This window comes from Carettochelys insculpta, chromosome 4 (assembly GCF_033958435.1).
Source record: "Carettochelys insculpta isolate YL-2023 chromosome 4, ASM3395843v1, whole genome shotgun sequence".
In the NCBI taxonomy this organism is placed as follows: Eukaryota; Metazoa; Chordata; order Testudines; family Carettochelyidae; genus Carettochelys; species Carettochelys insculpta.
In genome coordinates, this window is record NC_134140.1 from 7,209,396 (window position 1) to 7,228,979 (window position 19,584).

A 19,584-nucleotide genomic window follows, 5' to 3' on the forward strand; every position below is an offset into this window, starting at 1 on the left:
CTTGTTGCTGTATTCAGGGCTGTCTGTAGCGGGAAGGGACCTGGGACACCACCTCCCCAGTGCTCCAGGTGTGGGGCCCTGGGTAACCCCCCACCCTGGGCCCTTGCCCTCTCCTTGACCAATCGGATCAGAGATTTCTTGAGGAAGTGGGGGGTGGGCAGTGGCAGGAGCAAGGGGTTGCCTCTCCTCTGCACCCTTGTACTTACCACAGGGCATGAGCGACAGCCTGCTCTGCTCCACTGAGCCCCACTTCTCTGTGGGCAGTGGGGAGCAGAGGCTGCTTCCGACTCCTGTGCATAAGTGGGGCTCAGTGGGCCAGCAGGGCATGACAGAGCAAAGCTGCTCAGGCTGCCAATGGTGCTGCCCACATGGTGACTGCAAGGGGACTAGGGTGAGGCGACACCCTTGCTGCTGCTGCCACCAACCCCGGCTGCAGCATCCTGCCCCAGGTAATCGTCCCCCAGTCCCATCCACAGGAAAGCTTCTGTGGCAGCCCTCAAAAGCATGAGAGCGAGGGCAGCCATCCCCCCTTGTCCTCTGGAGGGGACAGCTCTGGCTGCATTGGTCTCGGGATACAAGCCAGGTGACTGATACCATACAAGGACGCTCAACACTATTTAATCACTGTGTGATGCCCGCTGGGTTTCTTTTTGTCCGTACGCTATTCAATGGACGGATCTTCTGCAAGGCCCTGAACACCTGCTGAGCACACTCCTCATTCCAGTATAGAATCCTGGGCAATTCTGAACACTTCCACTCAGTAGGTTTTGATACGACCCAGATCCAAATGGCAAATGTCCTCAGAAAAAGGCTGTCTGGGGATCACAGATTTTTATGCCATTAAACTAACAATCGTTAATTTATGCAACAAAAGGAAAATTGTAGTGGAACCACAAATCAGTATTTTAAATGGAGTCATCCACTAACCCCAAGCCTGAGCTGATCAAAACCAGAACATCCAACTCTCTGTCCCAGGTTTGCTTTGGATGCAACGAGCCTGGATTTTTCTTGTGTGCTGGAAGTGGTTACGTTTGTCTGTTTGGAGAGTGAATTTCTTTATCGTTTGGAGCCAAAAACTAGTTGACGCCAAATGGATTTAGGTGCTTGGATATGTGTGGGTTTCTTTTTTTGTAAGTACCCTTTACCAAGATGCAACAGAGTCCGTATGTTTCTGTTGGACTAACCCCAAGGTTATTTGCTTTTTTGGATGGTACAAACTGGGATTTCTGAGCCAAAAATTAGCTTGATTCAGGTGCCAGGCCAGACTGTTTTTGTGGTGCTGTCATGCCAGAACGTGTCAGGGGCCTGTTCTTTTTTTTCATAGATTAATTTTTCAGGGGGGTTCAGACTAGCTGAGCATGGCTAATTTGAATGGGTGAGAATCTGGGGGCTTAGGCAAAAATTTCCCCAGCCTCAGACTAGCTGGATCCATGTGTCTGGTGTGTGTGTGTGTTTGTGGCAGTCTAGTGCTAGTATATGTGAGTCTAGATTTTTTGTGGTCTAATTGACTAGAGACTATGATTTTGGGTTCCAGCACCTAAACCTGGTAAGATCAAGCTTTTGCATACACTCTGAAATTTACTTTGCTTCTGTGCATTCTAGAGATGACCTAACCTTTCTCTGGCCAGTCTTTAACTTCAGACCCGATTTCATTTTAGAGTGTGAGTGTTAAGTTTTCTTCCATTTCTTTAGAATGCTGCTTTTTAATGCTGTGCTGAAATTTAGCAGACCTTTAGCCACTCTCCCATCCAATTACTTTACATTCTGCCTTCCCTAGAGTGAATCATCTCTAGCTCCTTTTTGGTGAGAATGCAGAATGGTGAGGTAAATGAAACATTACTCAGATGGCAGACCCACAGGCTCATGGTAACTACTGAAGGAATTCAGTAAGAAAGCAACATGCATGTCTAAGACTGCAGAGAAGAACTGAAAATGTGCCTCTGTGTCCCACTTTTTAAAGTGAAAGGGATCTTGGCAAGTTAAAAAACACACTGGCATCCAAACATTTAATATGGGCTGTTGTGACAAGTGACTCAATCACGAGAATGCAGTTTTGGCTACAGGTTGCATGTTCTTATCCAGCATGCGCAGGACCTGACAGGTCCAGAACAAGGGAATTTGCTGCATGAGGGGAAGTGTTTGGCTTCTGCAGGCAGATAGCCCTGTGAGCTGGGGCTGCTGTAGCCCCAGACTTCTTCCCCTGCCTGGGCTGCCATGGGACACCAGCCAGTCCCTGGTTCCCAGCCACCCTGCGCTGATGTGGGACCAGCAGGGGCTCCTGCAACAACCTGCTGCTCTCTCATCTGGCAACAACCATGGTCACTGAATTTCAGAGGTGTAACCTGTATTTGATTCATTTCGTGCCTTTGATTGCGGATGGTGTAGGGTCAGTTTCACTATTAGCTGGTGTAACCCACACACCAATTTGTGGTTCACTGTCCCATGTAATGGTACCTAGACCACTTCACAGAGAGAGAATAAGCATCTTCTACAGCCTAAGCTGTAAGCCAGCTGGTCTTCAGCTCAAGCTGTAGAGGTGCCTGCACTAAGCTCCTGAGGTCCTAGGGTTGAGTCTGACTGTGGGCAGTTACACTAGGGGAGGGGAAACTGATTAACCAAAAACATCCTTACAAACCTGAGTAGGAGGAAAAAATATTGGAGCAACCTCTTTCTTTTTCTTTTAGAAAAGAACGTGTTCCCAGAGCTGTTACTGAAATGCTGGGCTGCCATGAAACCACTTTTGCTTTAATAATGAGAAATAGTCTCAGAGGGGTAGCCTTGTTAGTCTGTAGCTTCACCAAAAACCAAACCAAACCCAAGCAGTCCTGTAGTGTCTTAAAGACTAACAATGTTATTGATTAGAGAATGAGCTTTCCTGGGTAAGACACTAATAAATAAAGTTGTTAGCCTTTTTAAGGTGCTAAAGGACTCCTTATTTCAATGAGTCAGGAGGAAAAAAAAGGCAGCCCTGTAGCACCTTATGTCCGCATCTGTGCAAATTTTTTCAAAGTTGATGGATTTCCACTCCAAATGGCTAAATGCCATTCTTGCATGGAAATGGTCTCAGAGGGGTAGCCTTGTTGGCTTGTAGTTTCAGCAAACAAACAAAATCACCAAGGAGTCCTGGCGCATCTTAAGATGCTCCCGGACTGCTTGTTTCTTTTGTGAAGCTACAGACCACCACAGCTGGTGCTACAGGACTGCATGGGTTTGTTTTTGTTTTTGGTGAAGCTACAGACTAACAGGGCTACTTCGCTGAGACTATTTTCAATGAGTCAGTTAAACTAGGGGTGCACAAAGGGGGGAGGGGCAGGCCCCTACAGAGTGTGAAATATTGCAAGGGGGGTGCCAGCAGGATCTGCTGCTGTGTGTCAGGCTCACCCATCTCATTACAAATGTTGAAATGGTACTGTGTTCATCTAATTTCACTAGATGTAAAAATCCCCGTTACAGTCATCCCTTATTTAACAAGTACTCAACTTATGAGTACTCTCTAAACGAGGGACATAAATACACACCTTTGTTCACTAGAAGAGTGAACTTCTGCCCACTTTTATATGAGCCAGTTGTGGGGTTCCTGGCCAGGACACAGGGAAACCCGCAGCCCTGGCCCACAACTCCTCACGAATCCCCCAGGCCTGGAACCCCCCGCCCACTGCACCTTTTTCCAACCCCCACCCCCACAAGTTTCACTTTCTTTTCAAGCTGCATGCTGCCACTCCTTCCCCCAATTAGGAGTACTAGGAACCAGTTGGAGACTTCTACATGTGGTTTAATGAACAAGAAGTCTTGTGGCACCTGATAGGCTTCAAAATATGTTAGTCTAAGCTTTTGTAGGCAAAGACCCACTTCATCAGATGCATCTGATGAAGCAGGTCTTTGCCCACGAAAGCTTGTGCTCCAAAATATCTTAGTCTATAAGGTGCCACAGGACTTGTTGTTGTTCTCAAAGCTACAGACTAACACGGCCACCTCTCTGATACATGTATTTTAATGGTAATTTAGTGTCCCTTTTTACGAGTTTTGGCCTACCAGCAGAAAGTTGGGAACCAATTATGCTCCTATAGCGAGGGATGAGTGTAATAAGGTTTTATATTTTACAGACTTTACAGGAGCCCAAAGCGTTTTTTCCCCCCCATACGAACACAACCCAACATACATACATGGAGATACACATCTCGTAGAGCTGGAAGGGACCTTGGGAAGTCGTCGAGTCCAGTTCTCTGCTCTCTTGGCAGAACCAAGCCCCCACCCTTTTAAATTTACCCCCAGAGCCTTAAATACCCCTCCCCGTCACCATTGCACTCACACCCCTGCTTTAGTAGCTCTGCTCAAACCACTGAGCTCTCCCTCCCCCTAAATTGCCCAGGGCTCGGTTTACACTCGACAGGCTGGACAGTCCCTGCCAACTGCAGGCCCCTATAGAGGGGTCCGAGGTAGAAAGTTTGCTCTCCCCTGAGTTAAAGCCCGGCCCGCTGACTGCGCTCCTTTAAGGAGTTTGCAAGACTCCAGCCGGGCCCTGGCGGCTCTGCAGGCAGGACCTCGGGGATTGGCAGAGCAGAGAGGCTCTGCGGCGGGGAAGGTGAGGAGGGCGGGTCGGTGCAATCGCCATATAAGAGCCCAGGTGGGGCTGCGATTCCCTTTGGGCTCCGCGGTGCTGGCCGGGGAGGAAGAGAGCCGCACTAGGACCCAGGCGGGGTTTGGTGGCGGCTGCGGCTGCTGCTGTGTCTCTTCCCCTTCCAGCCCCGGGAGCGAGCGAGCGAGCACACAAGGACTTTCAGTTTGGGCTGCGCTTCTGCTCGCCCCGGCTGCCCCGTCGGCGAGCGGCGGGATGGTGGAGATGGGGTGAGCGCGCCGCAGGAGCAGCAGCCATGGCAGCCACCAAGCGCGTGTTCCACCTCCAGCCATGCGGTAAGGCGCGCGGCCCCCCGCCGGCCAGGGAGGAGCAGCAGGCGCGAGGGGTGGCTGTGTCCCGTGCGCGCCGGCTGGCGCTGCGCTGGCAGCTTTGCAAGCGCGCTGGGCTGCGCTCCCGGGCGCTTCCTGTAGCGCCAGGCGAAGGGCTCGGAGGGCGGACAGCTTCGGCGGGCTGCAGCCTCCCGCTTTCATGGGTCGCTGGCTGCTCCCCCCCACCTCCTTGCAAAAAAAAAAAAAAAAAGGTGCAAGTTCGGGCTGAGTTGCATCATTGTTTACACGCCCGCTTGTTTATAAGCGGGCTGTGCTCGGATGCGCGGCTGAAGAGCCCCTCTCTGCAAAGCTGCGCTGCCCGGGCAGCAGCGCGGGCTCTTTTCAACCCTATCGGTGCAGAGAGGGCATTAAAATCAACAGCCGCTTCCTTCCTTCCGAGGAGGAGGGGATGCGCGAGCCATTTAAGCGTGTGCGCGCTACTCTGGTGTTTACACATATAGCTGGGAGGGGAATCAAGCAGAGGGTGTGTGTTTTTTGCACTGAAGTGGAAGCGTGCGGGGAGAGGGGAAGCGCTGTCTGTCTGCTGCTTGAGAGAACCGGTCTAAGAGCAGCCCCGGTAAAAGTTGTAAAACAGCTCGGATCCCTTTTAACCCCGCTGCATGTGCACGTGGGTCATGGCACAAGCCCAGCGATGTTTTCTGAAGTCGAGTTTTGGAAGGGCTGGTGGAAAGCAAATCGCTGAAATCATTTGAAAGAAGGTTCTTGCTGACGGCGAACTCCTTGCAAGCAAACGGATAACAAGTTTAAGGTTGTGCGATGGTTTCTAACCCCCCCCCTTTTTTTCCCCCCAAAAAATAGATACCAGCACTTCCTTGAAAGGCAGGATGGCTGTTCTAATGTAGCTTTTTATTAGAAATAAAATTGCTCTGCATTTACAGCTGTTCCTCAGTCAAATATCAGGGGGGTAACCGAGTTAGTCTGTATCTTCAAAAACAACAAGAAGTCCTGTGGCACTTTATAGACATAACAGATATTTTGGAGCATAAGCTTTCGTGGGCAAAGACCTGCTTCAGAGTGGGTCGTTGCCCACGAAACCTTATGCTCCAAAATATCTGTTAGTCTATAAAGTGCTGCAGGACTTCTGTATCAAAGTTCACTCTAGTTGGGTTCACAAGTAGCGATATTGCTGTCTTGTAACTTGGACTCAGACTTTCTTGTAGACTTCTTGTTTGATGGAGTTTGTGTTTTTTGAACCCAACTTCAGTGGTGGCCTTTGTTTCCTGAGGGGCGGGGGGGAATGCTTGACTTGTTCTGAACACCAGTATTCCAAATAAACCTGTGTTCTCTCTCTCTCGCCTTGTTAACTATTAGAAATCTTGTAGTGTTAGTGGTTTGGGGGCGCAGGGACAGACTGAGTTAAATGAGCCTTTTGTCAGAATCGATGTTTTTTCACATGCATGCTTCTGGCACTCTCTCTATCTGATGGCATCTGGATTTTTTTTCCAAGTTTTCATCCTCATCGGTGCCAGGAAAAGCTGTAGTGCTTGTTGGTATAGAAGTTTTCTATCTTTAATGTAGTCTTCTAGCTGTGGTGATAAACTAAACAGCAGGTTAGTTTTCCACATGGAGTGAGTATATAGCTATGACGACAAGTTACTTTTACTGCACTTGTGGTTACGCTCATGAGCATGCATTTATTTTGTTCTTTTGACCCTTCACCCCTGGATTGCTGTTTGGAATCTGTCATTCACATGGATCTCAGGCCTTTTAAGTCATGTGACAACAAACAGTGCGCTTTGAGGAGGATGGCGCTAAAAACACCAAAGCCCTTTCTACACTATAACCTCCACCATTATCGCCAGCAGTGGTGGGTTCTCTACCTTACTTTTAATTTTGACAGGCCCCAACAATCTCTCCATGCCAGCCTGAACGATCTTCAATATTTCAAATCTGATCTGCTTTTGTGAAGCTGCCGTTTTTTGTAACCGTTAGCCTGAATAGAAATATTTCCTCCTTCCTTTCTCCAAATGTGGACAGGTTGGAAGTCCTTCACAGCTTGAAGATCTGCTGTTGCATAATTTAATGTGTTTAGAAACACCAGAACTGTGCTGCTTCCGGCATTCCAGATAAAACCAGAACTTCTGTAATGCGAATAGGTCAGGAGGATCATTGGCCTTGAAAAGGGTGATGCCTTGGCTTATAGCAAATCTGTAGGAAGATAACTGAGGCTTTCATAGGCTATTCAACCAACTTTTTTCTGTCCTGTGAGGTTTACAGTAATTAAGGGAAACTGGCTGTATAAGCAGCTGGGACAAAAAGAGTAGTACCCATCTCTTCTAAAATCACTTTTTTTTTTTTTCTAAACTGTGGAATAAACAAAATGCAAGATGCTTTTATTGGTGCCTATTGAGGACAGTGAGTAGATTTGCTCAGGAATAGTGTGATTTAGCCCAGAGTTGTGCCAGTTACTTTGCCTGAACACTGTCATATATTTGTGTAGAGTGTTTGGTTTTTTATATAATCGTCCCCCATGCCCTTATTAGTCTCAATAATACGCGTAAGTGAATTATGAGATTGTCCCTCCCCCCCAGTTTACACAGCTCATGCGTGTGCGCTAAGTATATACTGGACAAAAGTGTTATACTCTTGCATAAATACAGAGGTTGAGAAAAGATGCAAGTGACATTAACGTCTACGGTCTGGGAGGTGTGTGAAACCCCATGAATTCCAGTAGCATCCTGGCAGCTCATATTCAGGGGATTTTCTCTGAACACATATAATGACACTCTGACCAAGAATCCCAGGGATACAACCAGTATTGCTTTGAAGTCCTGCTTCCTTCTAGAATAAAAACAAAAAGCAGTCAAGTAGCACTTTAAAGACTAGCAAAATAGTTTATTAGGTGAGCTTTCGTGGGACAGACCCACTTCTTCAGACCATAGCCAGACCAGAACAGACTCAATATTTAAGGCACAGAGTACCAAAAACTGTAAGCAAGGAGGACAAATCAGAAAAAGATAATCAAGGTGAGCAAATCAGAGAGTGGAGGGTGAGGGGGGAAGGTCAAGAATTAGATTGGGCCAAGTATGCAGACGAGCCCCTATAGTGACTCAGAAGAGGTCTGAAGAAGTGGGTTTGTCCCACAAAAGCTCACCTAATAAACTATTTTGCTGGTCTTTAAAGTGCTACTTGACTGCTTTTTGTTTTGATAGTGTATAGACTAGCACGGCTTCCTCTCTGTTACTATTCCTTCTAGAATGTTTCTCTGAACATAAACATGTCGTGTAGAGCAAACTGAATATTTTAAATGACATATCACTTAAAACAGTCATCCACCCTCTAATTATATATAATGTAAAATGACCATTAATTACTCCATGAGAGTTGAATTATGTGTTTGTATATAGTATATCTGTTGTGACAGGCACATTGAAATAATACATGTTTTAATGTACATTGCCTCAGTTTCCCTATGTGGGAAAACGGGCATTGATTTTTATGCCCTTTTTATTAAGGGGCTTTGAGATCTGAGAATGAAAAGTGTTAGATGATGTTGTTATTTCTACTCTACCAGTGCAGAAGATTTCTGTAAATGTCAGTGCAAATTGGCATCTGCCACTGGCCATTGTCAGAACACAGGATACTGAGCTAGACAGGCCATCGGTCTGATCCAGTGTAGCTGTTCCTATGTATTGTTTGAGAGCTGCTGCAGCAGGTGGTGAAGATTTAGCACAGGGCAGATTTTCAAGTGATAGTGGAATAGTGTTTTATTTTTGTTGTGTTTATAGGAAGCAGGTATGTTTTGTTAAAATATTTGTGCCCTCTGAATGAGGCCTGTAACCATGGCGCTGTGTGATTCTCTGTCTATCAACCTACTGTCTCCAGCTAGAACAATGTCTTTTTCTAGCTTCCAGCACTGTAATCTCATCCTGGGTTCTGGGAGACAAGCTGTGGTCTTTCCTGCTGACAAATGCTAGTGCAACCCCATTGTCAGCAAATGAAGCTGAGTGCCACCTGTGCAAACCCTTCACCGTCAGTTGGGGTTTGTGCAGCTTTACTCATTCTAAGTAAGTAAAGTATTCTGTAGACAGCACCCAAAAGAGGCTGGAATCCAGTTCCCTCTCCCAGAGTCAATAGGGCCTTCAGAGCTAATGGGCTTAAAAAAAAAAAAAAAGAAAAGGCTAAAACATGGGAAGCTGATGTCCACCATTTAAAGAACATAGGAGAACTTTGCTTCTCTATAAACAGAGAAGTATAATAGGCAGCGCCAACTTTGCAAAGGCAACGGTCAAGCAAGCATCCTGCTTGCCTGTGTCCTGGTGTGATGTCTTACTGTGGCAGAGACTGGCTTGGGGTAAATCGGAGAATACACTCATCCCTTGCTGTACGAGCACAATTGGTTCCCAACTTTCTGCTGGTAGGTGAAAACTCTTAAAAGGGACACTATAAATGTAAAAATACTGGGTTCCCAGTGCACCTAATTGGGGGAAAGAATGGCAGCATGCAGCTTGAAAAGTAAGTGAAGCTTGTGGGGGTGGGGGTTGGAAAAGGTGCAGTACCTGTGGCGGGGGGGTGTGTGCTGGGGGCTTCTGGGCCTGGGTGTTGGGAGTGGGTGGGGCTGGGGGATGCATGGGGATTTGTGGGCCCAGGGTGTTGGGAGCGGGCAGGGCGGGACTGCGGGTTTCCCCATGCCCTGACCAGGGACCCTGCGGCTGGAGCAGAGCCAGCTGTTGGGTTTCCCTGCAGCTCAGCCAGGGACCCTGTGTCTGGCTCTGCTCCAGCTTTGGGGCTGCAGGTCTCCCTGCGTCCTGGCCATGGACCCCACTGCTGGCTCCGCTCCAGCTGAAGGGCTACAGATCTTCCTGCACCCTGGCCACAGACCCCGTGGCTAGAGCAGAGCCAGTCGCAGGGCTGTGAGTCTCCCTGTGCCCCGGCCAGGGACCCTGCGGCTGGCTCTGCTCCAGCCGCAGGGCTGTAGGTCTTCCTGCACCATGGCCAGGGACTGGGTGGCTGGCTCGTATAACTGGGGGAAGTTCACTCTTTTAGTGAACAAAGGTCTGTATTTATGTCCCCCATTTTAGCGAGTACTCAAAGTTGAGTACTCGTTAAATGAGGAATGAGAGTACCTGGGTGGCTGCAATGCAGCATGGGAATGTATCCGACACAGATAGCCGCAGAAAACACCAATGGCAGTAAAGTGAATTGATATTAAAATGTTTTGTCCTAGAGTGGAGTTAGCGCCCTCGGAGTTGAAAATTGCCTTCCATTATTGTCTGTCTTATTTTTCTTAACGCCGCCTCTTCCAAGTCTGCATTGGCTGCCCCAGAGGAGTCTCAAAAGGTTAGCTGTGTTAGTCTGTACTTCACAAACAAGCAGTCACGTAGCACCTTAAAGACATACAGATTTATTTATTTATTTATTAGGTAATGAGCTTTCGAGGGTAAGACCCACTTCTTCATATTTATCTAATAAGATAAATACCTTCAGATTATCTAGGAAACAAATCTGTTCCTCTTCAAGGTGCTACAGGACTGCTTGACCCTAAAGTAGATAGTTATATTCTCCAGATTTTCCCATATCCCATCTCATCCTAGTGATGAATTTTTCAGAAGAACTTGGAGGCACAGGGAAGAATTCAGGAAACGTGTTTTTAAGTTGCTTCTTTTAAAGAGACAGGGGGAAAGGGGGAAATTCTCCCTTTATTTGACAATGATGCTTTAGGGCCCCTCTTATCACCAGTTCTGGTGCCTGCAAGTCAAGAAGGGTGTTGATAAATTGGGAACAATTGGGAGCAGATTGACAGATCAGCAAAGCAGCCTTAAAGAGAGAAGCTGAGTAGATTGCACTTCTTGGGCCTAACAAAGAGCTGTTCAGGGATGAGTTGGAGGTTAGCTATGGGTCCATAAAAGCAGGGATATGAAATGAGACAGTGAAAGGCTGTCTGGGCATTATAAGGAGGAGCTCTCTCACTGCTTTTCCCCCACCGTGGCCAGGGAAGAAAGGAGACCAGGAAGTCTCTGGACCAAACCAAGGTTCAGTGAGGAACTGGACGGGGGAGGTTATTGTCCATCTTGCTTCCACAGAAGGACTAGGTTGCTCCCAAGACTCTGTAAATGAGGGTTTGCTGTTAGGTTCCCCCACAGCAGGAGCAATCCTTCCTTTGTTGGTGTCTTTTTGGAATCAGTCTGTCTTGGTGGTCTGCAACCTGTGTATCCAGAGCTGCTTGTGGCTCTCAAAGGACTTCTTTTTGGCTCACGATGCTATAATTGCCAAGTTTAAAAACAAGCACAAAAACAAAGCAAACAAAAAAACCTCTCCATTATTTTTGATAGATGGTGAAGGTCGAAAAGCTCCAAAATGAACAACTCATATCTAAATAGCAAACGATATGTGATTCCAAAATATTGGATAGAAGGTTTGGGAGTGAAAGTCGGGAAGATGGTGGTACAACACACATGTTAACTGCGAGGAAATAGAATGTGTAAAAAAAATTTGAACATCCTGTGGTAAACATGTATCATTACAAATCACTGTGTGTGCTCTGTTCTTAAAATAGGGGTTACAAAAAGAATGGTTCAACATAATTTATTCAGACATGCTGAGGCTCTTGAATTATTTTTTTTTTTTAAACCAAATTAGAAAAAATGGCTCTTCTTGCCATTTTGGTTGATGACCCCGGTCTGTCTAGTGCATTGGTTCCTAACCTGGGGTCTTAAGACCCCTGGGTTTCTGTGACAGTATTGTAGGGGGTCTGTGGGGGAAAAATATAGAAACTATCATAGCAAATAAGTTTTAAATGAATTGCAAAGTTACAATCAATTAGTCTTTTTTAAATTAAATGTCTTCCAATAATATTGCTAATTGTTGGCCAGAAATCTGTGTTGTAGTTTCCTTTTTCATTCAAGTGTACATAGTCTAGAATTGGCTTTGATGGGGCCTGTGAAGAGGGGTCCACACGAACACGAGTGGAAAAGGTTGGGACCTAATGATCTAGTAAAGAGCTCCTGGGTCGTGGAATGGCAGTGTTCCCAATAAGCGGAGAGCTGGGGGACACCTGAATCTCTCCTGGGTGGCTGCCCAGCTGGTTACCAGAGCCTCCTGGAGCTGGCAGCATGTCTCTCTAGGGGGGGAGCCGTGTCTGCGTGTGCCTTGGTGCACAGAATAAAATGTATTCTGCCCCCATGTAGAAAAGATAGAGGGTACGTTGCTTGTGACCCTGTGAAAGTGGCAGGAAGGCTGTTTTTCTTCATGACTTCCTCTGTCCCCTTTATATTCCTCTGTTACTCTAACACTGCGTCAGGCTTTGGGAGCGGTTTTAACATGTTTATTGGGGAACAATTAAAATGTTCATGCTGATAAATGTACATTGACCATCTGCTTCATTTTGGATTGAGTTGGAGGCTGGTGGTGACAGAGTCTGGACTGCAGTGGAATTGGAATTGGTATTTAAATGGGGGAGGGGGAAAGCCAGATTACAGGTGCAGCTTGGTGACTTGCTGTTTCTCTTAAGGAAGCGGGGAGGCTGAAGAAGGAGTGAGAGGAGATGGTAGCTAATGTTGCTGTTGGTAGTGGCACAAACAGTATTGCCATTTCACCTTGTTTGGATTGTGAGCTGCAAACCATGGGCCAGATGATCCCCACTATATAGGCTCAGGGGAGGTAGGAGACAGGAAATCTCCTCTTCTTCCCTTTTGGAAGCAGCTGCAATTTGCCTGCTTGTAGTTGTGTGTGACTGGGGCAACCGTGGTAGTGGGTGGTTTCTCCTGTTCCTACTGCCAGTGTGTTGAGAGGAGTAGAAATGACCCTGGTGCAACAGTGCTGTACTCTGCAAAAGTCCCCTTTTTAAGGGCATATTTATTCTAGCCTTGCCTTTATCATCTCTGTTATCCCAGACATTATGCTTCTTCTCTTTTGGTCCTTACCTCTTCTTGAGGAGGTTAATTGAGCCCGAGGGTTTAATATGCACAATAACACAAAAAACATGCGTACAATCCATTCCAGTGGGACTAGATGGCTCGTGGTTTTTTAGCAACAATTTTATGCTTATTGCACGCAACAAACACATTGTCTAAGATATTCGTGGAAACAACCACAGAACTGCAAACTCTTGAACGTATTGACATGGCTTATCACTCTGACACAGAGCTAGAATTGGAGGCTTTTCCTGTGCCGTGTCTTTGGATTTGTATGGTGTTTAAAAGTAGGCTAAAAAAGCAGCATTTTCAGATACTTGACTCCAGAAAACTTTAACTGATACCTAAAGGTTGCTAGATTGCATACCCTGCCAGTACAAACCCTGAGCAATTCTTCCAAACTCCATCAGTCATTCCAGACCCTATCTTGACACTGCTCGTCTGTCGCCTTGCGTAGCCCTCATCGGTACCCGCCTGAACAGCCTGTCAGGAGTTGTCTTAACTCTGACCATGTTTGAGTTACAAGGGTGCGTTTTCACAGAGGGTTTGGCAGGGAGACCAGGAGGAGAGATTTGGGTGGGTGATGTTGAGACTAGGTGAACGGCCTGGTTTCTGGAGAAATGTATTGATTCTGATGTGACAGGGAGCCAACACTGGTACCAGCTGACAAAGGGTTTTCGCGCTCTTGGTAACTCCTGAGATGCCTGAGGAACCCTGTGCACCTAATGCCACTTTGTGATGGTATGGGATTTTTACAGCATTTCTGTGATCACTGTACTAGGTTTGCATCAAACCTTGTGCCAAATGGGCTAAGTGAGGTGTCTAATGAAAGCTGGTAATGCGCTTAATCTGCTTGTGCTACCTGTAGATCTGCGCCATGTTTGTATGTAAAGTTGTAGATACTGGCTCTGTACCTGTATTAGCACTGTTTTTTAGCACTAATGATCCACAAGGGGAGGGTGTGGTCTCCTCCCAGATAGGATGGTGGACAGACTCGGATGTCAAATACACATCTCAGGAATTTGGGATGTGTCATCTGGAATGCAGCCAATGGCACAGCAGGCCACCTGGTCAGGTGACTCTCCATTGCCTGTGGAGGAAGAAAGGGATTTTTTCCCCCTCAAGATGGCAAGCTATAAGATGACCCTGGCAATGACCATCTTTGTCATCCTCATGAATTAAGCCTGTGTAAACTGGGGTCCCATCCTTCTTCTTTGGGTATATTTTCCAGAGACTTCCAAGAAATCAGCATATAACACCACTGGCCTGCATCAATAGTTGTAATTGATATATATAATATACCCCTTTAACAATTTTTCTCTCTATTCTTTTTCTTTATTAAAAAAAAAAAAATCCAGCATAATCAGAGGAGGGTTCAAATATACTGGCTCATGAAAAGGAGTCCCAGCCAAGAGGAGGGTCAGAGTTGACCAGGTCAGTTCAGTCACAGAGGATGTGTCCCATTATCAGCAGTTAATGTGGAGTTGTGAACATCAAGAGGAGAAACCAGGTCAGTTCAGTTAGGGAGGAGGTGGCCCGTTATCAATAGTGCCTCCCTGACTGAACTGACCTGGTTTCTCCTCTTGATGTTCACAACTCCACATTAACTGCTGATAATGGGACACATCCTGTGTGACTCAACTGACTTGATCAACTCTGGCCCTCCTCTTGACTGGGAGTCCCTCCTTTTCATGAGCTTGTATATTTAAACCCACCTCTGGAACCCTCCACTCATGCATCTGATGAAGCGGATCTTTGCCCATGAAAGATTATGCTCCAAACTGTCTGTTAGTCTATAAGGGGCCACAGAGTTATAATCTACTCGGGACTGGTTCTCTCAGTTGTGCCCAGAACCCCTCATAATATTACACACTTGAATAGTATGTACCCATCAGCAGTGTCTTGTAAGTCAGTGGTTTGAGCACTGGCCTGCTAACCCCAGGTTGCGAGTTCAGTCCTTGAGGAGGCCATTTAGGGATCTGGGGCAAGTAGATTTTTTTTTGGGGGGGGGGGGGGAAGTGCTTGGCTCTGCCAAGAGGGCAGGGGCTGGACTTGATGATCTCCCGAGGTCCCTTCCAGCTCTATGAGATGTGTATCTCCGTAAGGTACCATATGAAAGCTGGTATCATGCTTGTCATTGATATCTTTGTAAAACGTGCATACTGATGATATTTAGAGAAGTGGTGGGCACCTACTGGAATTATGCTTTTAAACAGATGGGAGGTGAGATGTTTGTCAAATTAATCATCGCAAACTATATCAGTGACTGGTGGAAACGGGGCTGGGGAAGACACTGGCCACTCAACACAAGTGGGCTGGCCTGTCTTTGGTACAAAGACCATGAACTGTGGGGTATAGAAGGAAGGCAAAAGGACACCTCATTTATTCTTCAGATGGGAAGCAAAAAGGGCAGTGGTTGTTGATGAAAACTGGATCTTGGCCAAGAGGGCTAGCAAGGGCTGTTTCATGTGAGGAACAGCTTTATGCAAGGGCTTAGGCTGTTAAAGTTAGACAGTATAAAGCATAGTAGCAGAGGTAGCTGCGTTAGTACGCATCCTAACAAAACAAAAAAGCAGTCTTGTAGAACTTCTAAAACTAACAATTTTTTAGGTAGTGAGCGTTTGTGATCTGGAGAAGTGGGTCTGTCCCCACAAAAGGTCATCGCCTAATAAATTATTTTGTTAGTTTTTAAAGTGCTATAGGACTGCTTTTTTTGTTTTGTTTTAATATAAAGTGTGTTGTACTTTGTAGCCAGTTCTTCTTAACCTTGCTCACTCTTGCTTCAATCTTTATCTTTGTCAATGAACTTAAATTTGTTTGCACTATAAACAGCATACAGTCTTGTGGTGATATAGTGGAGCTGATAATCAGCTGAATCAAACAAGCCAGCTTGCGTGTATAGTCTTTGGGGACAGCTCACCTGGTAATTACTGGGAGTGTCTGGTGCCAGCGCTGGATGCTACAGGGGGAGATGTCTGAGGGGTTTGGGGACTGAGTTGCACCAGCTGTTAATTTGCAAGACAAAGAAGGAGCTAGCATAGTCCTAAGAGTGGCTAACAAATTGCTGTATCGGGGGCTTAGCCCTGTCAAGTCACTCTCTGGGAAGGGGAGAGTAGAAAGGTGACTTGGTCCCAGACGCCTGAGGATGGAGTCTTATATGCTTGAACACACTGGTACTGGAAGGTTCCTCCAAGCCTCTCCCCACGTACTACGGCTTATGCTGCCCTGAGTTGGTTTCTACAGCAGGACCACTGATGCACTGGGGAGCAGAGCATTTCCACACCAAACACTGGTTCTTGGATGGCGCTCCACAGCACTGACGTTCTGGTGCAGTGGAAAAACAAGGTGGTGGCTTGGGGGGGGGGTGGTCCTACAAACATCAGTGCCTTTGTGTGGCTACAGTGAGCCTTCCCACTCAACCCAGGCCTCCTGCAACTCCACAGCTCTCTGCTCTCCCCTCCATCTTCTCCAGCATTCAAACCTTGTCTGCTCTCCTCGGCCCCCGAGTGTCTCTGCTACTCCCAATTAATCCTCTGTTCTCAATCTGTCCCCAGCTGTAACGCAACTACTTTGCCTGGCTCAGTAAAGTGCAGCAGGTGTGTCTGGCATTGAGCGGGACGGAAAACACAATCTCAGCCAAAGCAAAAAGGCTGAGGGGCAAAAATTGTAGACTATTGTTAATACAGGTGGGCAGTGTTGGAAATGAGGAACATCTGACAAACCTGGGCAGTTCTGCTGGTAAATCTTGGTGAAGCACAAAGTGTTCAGTAAAACTAAAGTCAGTATTTCATTTTAGAAGGTCAAAACTGTCTTCTGCCTCAGATGTCGTCAGAAGACTTCAGTGGGTCAGCCTGTTGGTGTGGAAGTGGAGAAAGCCTAATCAAAGTGAGGAGAAAAGGCAGAACTGCAAAGAGCTTTCTGGACTACAAACCTGTCAATTTGTATGCCATGGAAAATTGAACTACCAAATCTGGAGATAAATTCAGCCATGGATGTATGAGACAGGGTTTTTTGATTTCACTTGAAGTGCAAATCTCAATGGACCACTAACAGTGGTGTCGCTGCCATAATTAAATCTTGAATTGTTTCTTTTTTTGGTCTATTCACTTTTTAAAACACAGGTATCAGAAGGGTAGCTGAGTTGGTCTGTATCTTAGGCTTATTAAGGTTTATCTTATAGACGACAGTCTCTGCTCTAGGCAAGTTTCAGTGATGACACGGTATGCTCAGGGTTGAATTAGATTGCCCCAAAGAACTGGCCTAATATACAGAAATGGAGTGAATGTGATGTGAAGTTCTGGGACCTGAGGGGAGAGGAAAACTAAGGAGATTTAAAAAAAAAAAAAAAAAATTTCCATTTGTTCATTTGCATGTGGCGTATTGCACAGGAAGGAGGGACTTGCATGTGGAGTTTGTGGCTTTCACTTGCACCTGGAGATGGTTTCAAAAGTGCCTCTGAGTCTCTAGCTAAACAGCCAGTGCAAAAGGAAGCCTGAATAGAGAAGTCAGTATTCTCCTCCTGATTTGTCTATCGTAGATCCCTAGATCTGGTCATATAGTAAAATCTCAAACTCAAACTTCACGCATTAGATACTCCAGTTGCATGTACGTGTCCCCGTTGTCTAACTATCCAAGCACCTGCCAAATGAATTCAACGTATTAGAATCAAATCTATGGCTTTGTCTGCCTGACAGTCTTTTAGTGACACAATGGTGTCACTTAAACTTGGGCAGATTAGCTGCTGCTGGTTGGTGGTTGTTGGTTCTTGTTTTGGCCGACAATGTTTCTGTCCCCCACAAACGGCGTTCTTTGTTGGCAGGACAGCAGTTCTAAGGACAGAGTGCCGTTTATGGTAGTGCATGCCACGGCAAAACTTTTGTTGTTGAGGTTGGGAGGTTTGTTAGCTCCTGTAAATGGCAAAAGTTTTGTCACTCAGCTGCCAGTGCAGATGTAGCATAAACGAATTTCCCCCCACCCCCCCCAGAATTTTTCTGTCGGTGGTAAAGGTAGTGGATGACTCTGTGATATGAATTTGCCATCACAGAGCATTTCCTAGTGGACATGACAAGACTTTCTGTGCTGTACTTGTTGCTATCTGTCCTTTAACCCCCTGTGTACAATAGTGTCTCTGAATCTAGGAGTCTCTCTGTTTTGTGTTTAAAATTTGTGTATACACAACTTTATTCATTGCTGTCAGTATGTGAATAGGCTGGTCTCCATGCTCGAATTTACTAAATACTGTAGGTTGCAAACTATCAGTTAGTGAACACACTGACAGGCTATAGAGGCTATGTCTTTAAGAGATTTTTGCTAGATCTACCCTTTTTTGGCAGCTTTTTTCCCTCCTCTTCCTACATCTTCCCATCTTTTTATTGTCCTCTTTGTACTGCTGCCTGTAAGGTACCATATCTCCTCACTTCATTTGATGCCTGAATACTACAAGATTTCTTAAGGAGGAGCCCTGGCTTTCTTGATATGGTATCCAGCAAAAAGCATTAGCTCAGAAGTGCAGGGTCACTTTAATTGTTCTATTTTTCCTCCTTTGTACCGGAGGCAAATAGCTTTGACAGACAGTAAACCTCTGTGGCTGCAGGAGAGAGAGTCCGAGTTTAGGGGAGCTGCAGGAGAAAGATTCCAAGTTTAGGGAAGCTGAGCCTGCAGTGGAATGTAGCTTGCTTTGAATTAGCTTATTGGATCTCCAGCATCTTCATTCCCAAGTTTTTACTTCTGCAAACAGTGCTTGCTCTGAAAGCAGAATTGGAGTATAGACCTGGAATCTAATGGGTCATGTTCTCACTCCACCCATTTGCCATTCTCCAATTGGAAGTGAGGGAGAAAGATGCCCTGGACTTATTAATATTGGAGCTGCTGAGGAACCACAAGCCATTGCCTCTGTTGCCACCCAAATGCCAGTGGCATTCGGAAACAAGTGTTCAGGCGTTAGGGAGAGCAACAAACAAGACCTAAAGCTGTTTGCAATTTAGCGGCATCTTTGGCTATAGTAGTAGTACAGGTAAGTTAGTCTAAAAAAAATTCATAGTTTAAAGTAGAGGCATTATTGTTGCTGGGTGACGGATTTAAACAGGAAATTTAGAAAACAAGTCATCTGTCAGCTCTTTAATTATTTAATTGAACAAAGTAAGATGATACTTGTGTTTTCATGGGTTTTGCTGCTTGGTAATGAAATCTGTTGCTTTTTCCTCATGTTCTAGATGCCTGTGGTTTTAAGGATGCAGGCTAGCTTTTTTTTATTTTTTTTTAATCTAATTAAATATCAGTTTTTATGTAGCCAGAATTCAGTTACAGGGATTACATGGGTGTACATACTAGCAAAGTCTTTTGTTAATGCTAAAACATTAAAACAGTCTGTCCTAGGCTTTACATACTGTGAAATGTAAAAAGGAGATTTTTGTGTGTGTTACTATAGCTATGATGCTGGTAGAACAGCTCTGCTATAGTGGCCATGTAACTGTTCTTGATGAATTTAAATAAATCCATGGTGTTAAATAACATGCCATGAATGCATATTGTTTGACTTTCTAATGTGACTATTAGGCCACCATCTCTTTTTTTCTACTTTTTTTTGTTTTGTTTTTTGCTGATTGTTTCATAGAGGTTCAAGGTATGTCAGTGTGTAGGAATTCCTCCTATGCACAGTTAGGTTTTGTTTTTTCGCCTGCCTAACTGATTGCTTGCTATCCATGTTCAGAATCCCATATCTGTGGTTTTCATAGTTTTCTGAATGTGCTGAGGCTGCTGTGTTTGC

The 19,584-nt window shown here is 45.8% G+C and overlaps 1 protein-coding gene across 3 annotated transcripts in view; it reads left to right on the plus strand.

Moving 5' to 3' along the window:
- Window positions 1-4,795: 4,795 nt before the first annotated feature.
- The window catches only part of SLC4A11 (solute carrier family 4 member 11), a 173,834-nt gene continuing 159,045 nt past the window's right edge, over window positions 4,796-19,584 (plus strand). For all 3 annotated transcript variants that reach the window (XM_074991656.1, XM_074991658.1, XM_074991657.1), the window contains exon 1: window positions 4,796-4,911. In XM_074991656.1, coding sequence (XP_074847757.1) covers window positions 4,872-4,911 — 40 coding nt within the window. In that variant the 5' untranslated portion in view covers window positions 4,796-4,871. The remainder of the gene's footprint in view (window positions 4,912-19,584) is intronic.